The sequence below is a fragment of the Lactuca virosa genome, chromosome 5 (genome assembly GCF_052849685.1).
Source record: "Lactuca virosa cultivar CGN04683 chromosome 5, Lactuca_virosa_CGN04683_v6, whole genome shotgun sequence".
In the NCBI taxonomy this organism is placed as follows: domain Eukaryota; kingdom Viridiplantae; phylum Streptophyta; class Magnoliopsida; order Asterales; family Asteraceae; genus Lactuca; species Lactuca virosa.
The window spans coordinates 298832690-298845608 of record NC_136430.1 but is presented as its reverse complement, the minus strand read 5'-3'; the positions used below and the strand labels follow the sequence as shown (position 1 = coordinate 298845608).

Below are 12919 nucleotides of genomic sequence, written 5' to 3'. Positions count from 1 at the left end.
TTCGGGTCGGTTCCGGCCCAAAGCACATCCCTATAGATAATACAACGATTATGATAAAACGACTACAAAATACGACTAGTTGTAATATTTTTTCATAATATCCGCTCTAGCCCTCAAAACCATATTGAGCTCGTTGTCGGTGAGATGATCGATTAGTTTTGCTAAAAATACCAAATCATGTGTTTTTTGTTTCTCCTCACGAATTTTTTGTTTCGCCTCTCGCGCTTTCTTTTTCTCTTCCATCTTTTCCTTCTCAAAATTCAAGCGACGCTCGAAATTCAGATTATAAATTTCAAAACTAGATGTCACCTTTTAAATGTTAGAGCCACTTACAATACTCGATGTATTTGATGAAGACCCTTTCTTTTTCGCTCTAATTCGCCACATCGGTCGAACTACTTCTTCAAGTTCGAGCTCATCCACACTATTCAAATCAACCCCAAAATATGCATCTGAAGAAGTAGTGTAGCTTGTCTCCGAAACTTTTGTTCTTTTCTCACTACCTTCTTCTCCTTCCCCGTACTCTTTTATCCACTTCGGGGAAGTGGATAAAAATCTCCAAACATCAACAAATTTGAAAGACTTTTTAATATCAACAAAATATATTTTAAGTGTCGTCTCAAAAATATGTTGATCGCTTTCCTTGTTTTTTTGTTGAGTAAGCAAGTTCTTGTAAATGTTGTTGAATTTAGTAACTGACTTGTTCATCTCTCGAAACTTGCTACAACATTGTTGTTTTGTACGGTATTCTTCACGATCCATGACACTAAGAAACCGCTCCATAATGCGTCGCCAAAAGTGCTCATTTGTTTTTGCGTATTTCCGGTTTGTGAATCCTCAGAAATGTCGACTCATGACTCGGCTAATGTCGTCATTTGTTCATCCGGTTGCCATTGTTGAGTCGGGGCCTTCTCTTTTACCAAAACCGATGCTTTCCCTTTCCCATGTTTTTTTGCGGTTGGATGGTTCGAGTTGTGTTTCGCAAACAACGTCGGGTTGGTTTTCGGTTACCGTTTCGGGTTCGATTACCGGTTCGGGATCGGGTTGTGTTTCCCGAACAAATTCAACATCCGGTATGTATTCGGGAAGCGTGAATTTTTTTTGAAACATGGTTAGACTTAGAGGTTGCTTGGGGTAATAGTAAACTTGTTGGGGACGGGGTTGTGGTCGAGGCGAAATCATGGATGCAAATTGCCCTGAGCGGTAAATTGATGATTGTTTGAATTCATTTTTTGGAAGAAATAGGTTTGAAAACTAGTGGAATTGAGAGTGTTGTGTGTGATATATGTGAGAGATATGATTTTAATTTATTGTTGAAATATCTAAAAAAAAAGTTGAAAAAATGACCGATGTCAACGGTGAAATATTCAAACGGTCGAAATCACACGCAGTAAGATCACCTCCTGCGGTAAGGATCTCGAGTGCGGTAGGGGGGGGGGGGGGTGGAGTTGTGTTCACCGCAAACTGCGGTGCCAAATCAGCTACCGCAATGTGTGGTAAAGGGTGCAACGACCGGCTTTATCTGTAAAGTTTCAATAAAGAGTTTAAAAGCTTTTTAACAAGAAGATGATTCATAATGAGTCTTAAATTTGTGCCTGTAGTCATACCAAAACCCAAACTATTGAGGATGTTCTTTCCGTAGAGTTACTTTTCTTTTCTTGAACTTGGTTTTCCCACGCGTTTAGTTTAGTGTAGATGTCATTTATAAGAAAAATATTTTATTTGTTGTTTAATTAATTGATTTACTGTTATTATTTAAAGATAACCTATATTTGAAAACAAATGTACACTTCCTAGTCAAACGGAATACACCTGTCTTTTAAAAGAAAATATTTTCACCGCGTTTATGTTGAGAAGACGTTTTACGTGACATCATAAATTAATGAGAGTTAATGAGAAGATACTATAATAAAAAGGCAAAAAACATATGAACCAAATATATAAAACCAATAGATCTTGAATAACCACTAAATGAATACTAAATAAAGCTAGATAACAAGCTAATTTATTTTCATTTCATTTCAAAATAAATACAAAAAAGCTCATTTGTTTTGAAGGTAATCTAGTATTATCTTATTTATATGTAATGTTGCAAATGGCAAATCCGCAAAAGGATCGTCCTCTTGTTGTCGAGTGTTGCCAGCCAAAAGGGAAGAAAGAGTCCCACATTAAAAGGCAAAGGGATGCTGCTAACGTCAACATTCATTGAACTAAATCATAAAATCTTCCTTTTTCATAACATGCCACGTGGCTCCACTACATGGCTTTCTTTATTGATCATTTTAAACTTTGTTTACAATATCCCGTATCAAGTTTTTAAATTTTCGTTGTCGCATATGGTTGTGACTTTCTGACGTAGAGGGCCATAGTTGAAGAAATCAAATATATTATTTTATTATTTAAAAAAAAAAACATACACACAAGGCCGGCCCAAACCATGGGCTGGGCGCCACCCGCCAGGCCCAGGATATTAAGAGACACAATTAAGGCATTGTATTGCCTATATAAAGGCTTTCTATTTGTAGAAGATGCTTATGGTTTAGGTATTTTGCAATATGTTATAAGATCTTGTGGAAACTTTTGACTTATAAATTAATTGTATACGAGAACATGTGTATGACAATGGATCTAATTTGAATTGGAATCTTGAAGATGTGAAAAACATATACTTGGTATAATCTCTAGATCTTTTTATGCCATGTGGTTGTTATTGTCTTAATTAGTTTTGTCTGATATATATGGTACATTCTCGTCACAAAGCAAATACTTTCTTTGGACATGTGAAATAATATATAACATGTTCTCTAGTATTGCAAAAAGAACAGAGGGTTTACTTGAATATATTGATGGATTTATGTGCTATTCATTGGAACAGTTATACCGAAAGTGTTAAAACTAGGGCTTTAAACAAACTGAACATTTGGCGAACTGTTCATTAACCGTCCAGCAGGAAGTTCGTTTATGTTCGTCTATTTAATAAATGAACGAACATGAACATAAATAACTAAACGAACGAATATGAACAATGGTCTCATTCATTTAATTATGTTCATGAACGTTCGTTTATGTTGTTCGCTTATGTTCATTCATTTAAGTTCATTTTATGTTCGTATATGTTCAATTGTGTTTGATTACATTACTATATAATATATTCGTTATTGTTCATATATTTTAGTTATGTTTATTTATCTATGTTCGTTTATGTTTATGTATGTTAGTTATGTTTATTTATCTATGTTCCTTTGTGTTCGTTCGTTTATGTTCGTTTAGCCTGTTCGCGAACATAAACGAACGAACATGAACAATGTAAATTTTTAAACGAACGAACATGAACACGAAAATTTGTTTGTTTATTCGTTCGTGTTCGTTCATTTGTTCGGCTAACTTAAACGAACGAACATGAACACATTCATGTTCGTGTTCGTTCGGTTCGTTTACAGCCTTAGCTAAAACTATATAAAACTCAAGTTTTTCAAATAATTTTTTTTAATAAAATTAGTTGAAGTAAGCGATAATAGAGAAAACTATAAAGGTGTTGAATCTTTGGTAAATCGTGTACTCTCAAACATTTATTTATTCTTATATTTGATTTCATGCCATGCAACTTTATATAAAATCAATTTGAGAAGTAAGAATTAATTTTCAAATGCTTCTTCATCTTATAGTGAAAAATTTAGAAAGATTTGTTAATTACTGTGACTCGGCAACTAATAAAGCTAAAAAATCGCAGAAAACTTGAAATTGAATTTAAGTTTCCTATAAACCATCTTTCTTACAATATAAAATAACCCGATGAAAAGTTTTCAGAAACACAAAATAACACATCTACGTTGATGTTGACTGGGTATGTTGCCTAACCACTAGACTTTCCACTTCTTGCTATTGTGTCTTTCTAGAACAAGTGTTGAAGCCAAGTATCACGGTATTGCAAACGCTATTATGAAACCAATTAGATTTGAAATTTTCTTTGCCAGCTTCATCACCAAACCACTAGCGCCGCAATTATGTACTATGCCAATCTCAGCTTTGTGTATCTGTCTTCCAATCTCATTAAGCATCAAAAGATCAAACATATTAAGATTAGCATTCACTTCGTTCACGACAAAGTTGCTTTGGGCTAAGTCCGCGTGTTATATGTTACATTTTCCTTCTTCATCGTAATATGTTGACATCTTCACAAAAAGGGATGGCTTCAACATTGATTTCAAATCCAGCTTGAAAATGAACTCAATCTCCCGTTCTGGACACACATGTGGGGAAGTGGTTGTTAGTATATAATATATGGGAGGGGGTGTCGTTAGTATATAATATATGTTTGTATTTATTTGTAGTATCATGTCCCATAATTATCTCGATCTATATTGATGTTGTAATTCCTATATACAACAACATATCTTGGCATCACATTGAGATAGGGTAAGAGATGTAGATGTAGGCAGCTATGCATTTACATGGATAGAGCGACTGCTTCACATGCATGACCTCTTGACATACAAAGGGGTGAGTAAACAAATGTCAACTATATTACATGGAAAAAAAAGTGAAGTACACATTAGTATGTAACCGCTAATTAAAATATGCATCGAGGATATATGAAGAGAATAAACACGAACAAATAATACACACTGATCAGATAAGTAGGACATATTAAGATAAGTAGGGCATATTCACATGGAGCTACACTACTCAATCCTAATCATAAGTCTCCACATGCTCCTATCGGAGGTCATGTTTCGGAAAGAGTCAATTTCTCTATTTTCTCATTTCCTTCTTGGTCTTCCTCTTCTCATTCTACAATCCTTTGTTAAGTGTTAACAACTCTACCCTCATGTAATTAATATATATTGTTAATTAATGAGACGAGGGTTTTGAGAAAATATGAATTAACAAAAATTAAGTAAAAAAGAAAATTTTATTTGTAAAATAACATTTAAAAACGACTATTTTCTACAATATTGTAAGTTATCTTAGTCTTTACAAAAAAGAAAAGAAAATAAACCGGTTCATTTATGGATACATATACCAAAAACATCCATATTATGTAATAACTATAAATCTTTTACAAAACTAATAAACAAAATACATAGAAAGAGTCATTTTCTAGGACTATTCATATGATCCTCGTGAAATATTTAGAAAACGGAAGCCATATTTTTTAGTCGCTAATACTTGCTTCAATTAATTAAAGTCGCTAAAACGGGTGCTCTAAGCATTAGTATTTATAAAACTCAAATAAGTTTGTAAAACTTAGAATAAACTTCTAGAATCATGTAATACATGTTTTTGTGCATTTTGACTTAATCTATGATTATCCTTAAGTAGATATATGTTATGTTTAATTGCTTAAAATTGAGTATTAATGTATGAAAGTAGTGAAAGTTGTGTAGAGATATGTTATGTTTTATAGCATTATGATTAGTATGAATGTTGTGTAAGGCATCTGAATGAGAAAAACATGATGAACGTTTCTCACGATGTGACAAGAAGATGTCACGACGTAAGCAAGAACGTTAAAAACGAGTTACGCAAATGAAAAGTAAGGGCAATCTACTTTGGGAGTGTCACTACGTGAGAGGAGATAAGTCACGACATGAGAAAGTATGTTATATTATATTAATAGCGACGGATCCCGTTTTGTTGTATAAAAGAAATGTCACGAATGATGCTCATGACATGACCGATAAAGCATCACGACGTGACGACACATCAGATGTTAAAATAAGTTATGTCCTTAAACAAAGTATTTCAATTTCAGCTCTCTAGAAACACATATTAAGGTGCGATTTACACCTAGTTAACCCTCCTAAGTCCAATTTTGAAGAGATTAAAGGCATAGAGTTCCAATTTGCTAAATCAATGTATGGATAATCATCTATTATAACACTTTTGTTGAGAATTTAGGGCAAAGTTTGAAAGATTGGTTGAAACCCTAGATGAAGGGTTTGAATTCAATTGATAAAATTAGGATGTTATATGATATATTATGACTTAATTCCAGTTTAATACCATGTTATTAAACCTTGTATGTTAAATTTGATTCATGAGGATTAGGGTTTATGACTGAAGAAATATGACTTAATGAATTAAGTCTTTGAATGTTGGATTTTGATGTATGTAATAATATAATATGTAAATTAAACCCGATATGAGTATTTTTTTTAAACAGCCAATGATATGAGTATTTATTGATTGATATACTTATAGATTCTATTCATGATGAATAAATGATATGGTTTCACAAATGAGAATTTATGTTTACGGGTTGAAATGTGTAATTAATCTTGTTATTGATATTTCTAAGATAATTGTGATTAGAAAATCAAGAGGAAAGGCCGAGCAATAAAGTTCCAAGGTTGGGATATCATCCAAATAAACCATAAGGTACAAGGTGAGTAAACTTTGATTTCCTCGTATATTGATTTAGTGATTATTGGTATGCTTAATTAGATTTCAAGAATTTATAATTGAAATGTCATGTTTAAAATATATGTGATCCTGAAAGAGAATGATTGATAGAGGATGGAATCTGATACTAGTAAACCCATGAGAGGTGATTGGGTGGTGTTATGTATGAGAATTTTGTTGAGATGATCTTGATGTAATCTTGATGAATACAAGATGAGATTGAATGAGATAACTAATTCTTGATATGAGATAGTGTGAATAAACTTTGATTTCCTCATATATTGATTTAGAGATTATTGGTATGCTTAATTAGATTTCAAGAATTTATAATTGAAATATCATGTTTAAAATATATGTGATTTCTGAAAGAGAATGATTAATAGAGAATATTCGATACTAGTAAACATATAAGAGGTGATTGGGTGGTGTTACGTATGAGAATTTCGTTGAGATGATCTTGATATCTTGATGAATACAAGATGAGATTGAATGACATAACTAATTCTTGATATGACATAGTGTTACTAAATGGAGTCATGAAGAATATATGAGAAATATATATCATACCTATAAGGGTTATATGAGTTGTTTGATACAAAAGACATCATGTGATACAGTATATTAAAGACATATATATCATACCTATAAGGGTTATATGAGTTGTTTGATACAAAAGACATCTTGTGATACAATATATTAAAGACATAGGAAGAAATTACTCACTAAGCCTTAAGCTTACCTTTGTTAATTGTTTTATGATTACATGTACAAACATTATGGATAAGAGAAAAAGCTTAATAGAGTAGCCATAGTGTTTTTCTTTTCATAATTAAACTTTGGAATGTTTTGTAAAAATTATAAACTCGGCTTGATGTTGTATAATTATCTTTTGATGTAAACCATAATGACTTGTATGAAGTACATATTTTAAAAAAAATATATATAGTATACTTTATTTTTGTCGGGTGTTACAAATCACAATGGATCAATCTCTTCATAACGTTGCCACACTCGATTACACAACATAGGAATATAGACTAGACAAGACGGGACTAGACTAGACTAGACCAGACTAGACTGAACTAAACTGGGAACAATCTTTTTAGACCATTTTCAATGACGAAAACAAAGGTATTTGTCTTTTGTCTAAATTAGAGATGAAAGCAAGTCTTTTCCATTTTTTGGGTGAAACACTGAAACAAAATTTACAATTTTTTGTTTCATTATATAATGCTTGGAATATCTATGCACCTCGTAATATAATGCTTCAAAAAGCTCTTTACACATCAAACCAAACTGTACAAATCTTCTCATGTTAAAAAACATCCTCACCTTCACCTCGCATTTTGCTTCTAATTATAGAAACCATGAACTTGATACAAATTCCATTTCCACCGATCATGGATCCCTATTCCCTAGCATTTCCTTTCTTAGTAACGCCAAAGTCGAGTAAATCTCATCCGTTCGTGATTGTGATCGATCATTAGCCACAAAAACATGAACTTCTTTCCCGATTTGAACCCAACTACACCCCGGACTCTTCTTAATTCCTTTCTCTCTCATCAAATTCCTCATTTCCGACACTTCATTCCACATTCCCTTTCCCGCATACGCATTCGAAACCGCCACATAATTCCCCGAATTCCCCGGGTCAATCTTCATCAAATTCTCCATTAAATACTTCACAGTATCAGTCCCAGTCCCAGTCCCAGTCCCAGTCCCAGTCCCTAGCAAAGATCCCAAAATATGCGAATCGGGCTCAAATTGCATACATTCAACAAACTGAAAAACTTCATCATTTCCACACTTGGAAAGAAGACTTGCCACACAACCGAAATGCTCCATACTGGGCTTCACACCATACTTTCTAATCATATCAACAAAAAGCCCCAAACCTTCATTCACAAGCCCACAATGTCGACATACCGACAAAACACTCGTGAACGTTATCTCATCAGGGTCAAAACCGTCATTTTGCAACTCCCGAAATACCGCGAGTGCTTCCGCGGCACAACCGTGTAACGCGTAACCAGAAATCATTGCGTTATACAACGGTAAACCCTTGACAACAATCATATCAAAAACCTTTCTCGCATAATCTATATTCCCACATTTTGCATACATATCGACCAATGAAGTCGCCAAAATTACGTTTATACCCATCTCGTTACGTAATACATATCCGTATATCGCTCTTCCGAGTTGCAAAGAAACACGAGTTTTACAAGCCGAAAGTACACCAACAATGCTTATATTATTCGGTTTGATCCCGTTTTCTTGCATTTCTTGAAATATTGAGATTGGTTGATCAACAAATCCGTTTTGGACTAACCCGAAGATCAAAATAGTGTAAGTGACTAAACTACCCTCGAGTCCGGAGGATTTCATTTCTGAAAACGAATCCATGGCTTCTTTGACTTGACCATTTTTCAAGAATGCGAGAATTATCGAATTCCAAGATTCGGTATTTGGTGGCACTCCTTCTAGTTGCATTTTATAGAATAAATTTAATGCTTCACCACTTGAACCGATTTCAGCATAAGCAGCCAATAATGTGTTCCATAACACAAGATCTTTAGTACCCGTTAAGGAAAAAACTGTTCTTGCATCGTGAATTTTGTTACATTTTGCATACATGTCCACAAGGCTGCTTGAAACTGCCACGTCAGACATGAGATTGGTTCTTATAATGTGACAATGTGCTGATTTTCCAAGTTTTAAATTCTGGGTATTGCCTGCGCTTGTTGTGATTGATGTCATTGTGACAGAATCGAATTTTAATCGTTGTGATAACATCTCGTGGCATAAATTTATAGTTTTTTGGATTTGGTTATTGTGTAGATAACAAGATATCATCAAATTCCATGCTACTGTATCTTTGTTAAGGATCTTGTTAAAGATTTTCTCGGCATCCTCGATTAAACCAAATTTGGAATAGAGATTGATTAAAGAAGTACCCATGATGTTACCTGAGTCTAAACCTGTTGAAATTGCAATGGCGTGACCTTGTTTACCTTCTTCAAGAGCATACAAATTAGCTGAAGCTGAAAGAAAGGTTACCATGGTGACCACAGTGGGTTGAATGTCTTCTGTTCTCATGTCATGGAAGACACGGATTGCTTCCTCGTGCATCCCATTTTGAGCATAAGCAACCATCATTGAGTTCCAAGTGACAACGTTTCTTTCGGGCATATTGTCAAACACCTTTCGTGCATCTTCAAGAGCTCCGCACTTGCCATACATGTCTACAAGACTGCTGGCTACAAAAACACATCCTTCAAATCCCTTTTTCACAACGTGCCCATGAACACCTTTCCCAAACTCTATGAACGAAAGACCACCACAAGCTTTTAACACATTCGGAACAACAAAATTGTCAGCCTCAAACCCGTTTTCTATCATTGCACAAAATCCCAACAATGTATTTTCAAGATAACCCATTCTACAATAAAGTCCGATGATGGCAGCCCAAGAGAACACGTTTTTCTGGTCTAATCTACGGAATAGACTTGAAGCAACATCCAAACAATCACATTTCGCATAGAAAACAACCAATTTTGTTTCAATGTACTCATTTTTAACCAAGGATTCGCCTTTTTTAATGACTCTTGAGTGAATTTGCTTACCCAGAGAGAGATTCCTCTCGTAAACACACCCTTGAAGTAAATCGCCATAAACATTTGCTCCAATTTCGAAGTCCTGAGAGTCCAATTCAAAAAGAATGTTGACAGCTTCTTGCAGTTTCCCCTCTTTACAAACAGATGAAATGTGTTTAAAGTAAGAATTGTAAAGAATTTGATGATGTTTTTCGTTATCTTGAGGCTTTATCAAATGGGTTTGTGGTCTGGGGGATTTGCTGACAGGAGAAGTATGATTTAAAGGGATTACTGGAAATCGGAGACAAGCCATGCTAAAGGAGAATGCTTTGATGAAAATAAATCAAAGAGAACGGATAAAGAATGGTAATCATACCTTCATACTCTCCACAGGAATCGGGAAGAGTCGCATCACATATTTGGCTGAAACTCAAAACTCTTTTGGCATTTGGTTTTATTTTCTTCCATTTATGTACTTTTAAATAATTAAAAGGAAAATTAACTACACTAACCTTATCTATAATATATATACTAACAGTGAGCGGGTTTATTAAAAAAAATTAAATATAAAGATTTAAAGATTTAAGGGATTGAATTTATAAAAAACTGAGAAAAATATATAATTATTGAAATTGAAGTGATTATTTTTCTTTTAATTATAAACAAATAAAAATAAATAAAAGAAATAATTAGATATTAATTTAAGGATTTTGAAATTAAAAGGAAAATTGTATTAATCAAATTGATATATATTTATTATTATATTTATTACAGTTATTCTACTCCGTATTTAAATACTATGTGTACTTTAACAAAATAATAAAAAAAAACATAAAATGACATGTGAAAAAAATTTAATTTAAAATGACACGTGACAAAATGAACGTGAATATGATATGTGAAAACAATTTGTTATCTATTAAACTCTGTGTGTGTGTGTCTATATATATATATATATATATATATAATGGACCGGGTCAAGAAGGCAAAACTGGGTAAACTCAAACTAAGAAGAGAAAACAGAATCATTCCATGTAACATCTCGATGTTGAGGTATTTTAAATTTTAACCATATGTATGAAAGAATATTGCATTTTGACCCTTGGGCTAGAGAAAGTTGCAAGAATGGCCCATAGTGGCATTTGGGTGATTTTGGCCAAAGGCCTAGTACGCTGGGCGTACGTTGTGTACGCTAAGCGTACTAGGGCGGACCTTAGTACGCTAAGCGTACACGGCGTACGCAAAGAAACCTCAAACCCTAAATTTTAGGGTTTGATCCATATATATAAGCATCATTATCACCTCATTTCTCATTCCCTCATCAGCTTCCATCTAAGAAAACGTCCCTCTAGCAAACCCTAAGTGGGAAGAGTGTATTTTGAGCTCCTTTGTGTGCTTTGGCGGTGTTCTTGAAGAAGAAGAAGTGGGTACAAGGACTTTGGAGCTTGGAAGCAACTTGGATATGAGATTCTCTCCTTGCTAACAACCTACAGGAGGTAAAAAGCTCATAACTTGATCATCTTATCTTGTAGATCTAGCCATTTCTTCACTTAGGGTATTTTTGGTCCCAAAATGGTGATTCTTGAGCATGACATGCTCTTAATCGAATCAGTCGTCCTTTCATAGCTAATGAGGGGACTTGAGTCATAAAAATGTGGTCTTGATGTTTAGTTTTTCCCCATGCATGCTCTAGAAGGTCTTAAGGTGTTAAGAAGTTGGGATTTTGTGTATTAAGCACTTAATGGGCATGCAAAGTCATAAAGTTGGAAACTTTATGACTCTTAGTGGTATTTTGGCCTTCGATATGGAATTTGGACGTGAGAGCTTAATGCATTAAGCTCTTATTGAGGAAAGGAAATTATGTGCGTACGTCGTGCGTACCCTAGCGTACGCCGCACGTAAGTGGTCAACCTCCTGACTCCGGTCAAAGCCCGAGTACGCCCTGCGTACCTCCAGAGTACGCCCCGCGTACGAGCCATGAGTTGACTCGGTTGGGTTGAATCGGTTGTGTTGACTCGCTTGACTTGTTGATTCTGACGAGTTTTGACCAAGGGTATATTGGGAAATGTTATTAATTTAGAATGGGAAATGTTTTGACATTTAAGATTTGGGTTGAGCCAGTTGTCGGAGCTGGGAGTTATTCAGAATGCATTTAGACTATGAGGTGAGTTTTCCTCACTGTACCCGTGGGTCGAAGACACCAAGGCCGACCAACTAGGTTATTTATCCTGATCAGGATAGTGATATGATAGTGGTAGCCGTTAAGTAGATCGATATGATTATCTGTATTTTCTGGCTCTATGTTTATATTTTTTCGTTGCATATGTCGACATCTTAGGTTGGGTTGAGGCGGTCCTGCTTTGTGCTATAGGCCAAGAAACCCGGGGAGGATCTGATAGGTTGTAGGCCCTAAAAGGCGGTATAGTCAGGCCGACGGCCTGTGGAGCGGTCAGGATAGGTTGTAGGCCCTGCGAGGCGGTCCAGTCATGTTGAAGGCTTGTAAAGCGGTCTAGATAGGTTGTAGGCCCTGCGAGGCGGTCCAGTCAGGCTGGTTGTTCATAATGTATGCTTATTTGTTGTGGTGTACTAGTACTTTAGGGGAACTCACTAAGCTTTGGCTTACAGTTTTAGTTTGTGGTTTCAGGTATTTTTGAGGATCGTGGGAAGGCAAGTTTCGAGTTTTTATGTCTTCAGGTCTTGGGAAAACTCTGATTTGAAATAATTCTTTTGAAACAATGACTCTTTTTGTAAACAATATTGATTCATGGTTGGTTTTAAAAATTTTAAATTTATTGTGATTTTTGGAGTGCTACAAGTTGGTATCAGAGCCTTGGTTTGAGAGAATTGGATGAGCATTCGTGTGAATCCAGACTCAAACTAGGGAACTACAAAAGTTTTTAAAATGATTTTCAAAAATT

General features: G+C 34.7%; 1 protein-coding gene across 1 annotated transcript; it reads right to left on the bottom strand.

Annotated features, from left to right (window-relative positions):
- Positions 1 to 7606: 7606 nt before the first annotated feature.
- Positions 7607 to 10458, bottom strand: CRR21 (Tetratricopeptide repeat (TPR)-like superfamily protein). Its single transcript, XM_079052469.1, has one exon. It carries the CDS (start codon positions 10312 to 10314, stop codon positions 7804 to 7806), a length of 2511 nt encoding a protein of 836 aa, XP_078908595.1. The 5' UTR covers positions 10315 to 10458; the 3' UTR covers positions 7607 to 7803.
- Between the last annotated feature and the right edge of the window lie 2461 nt (positions 10459 to 12919).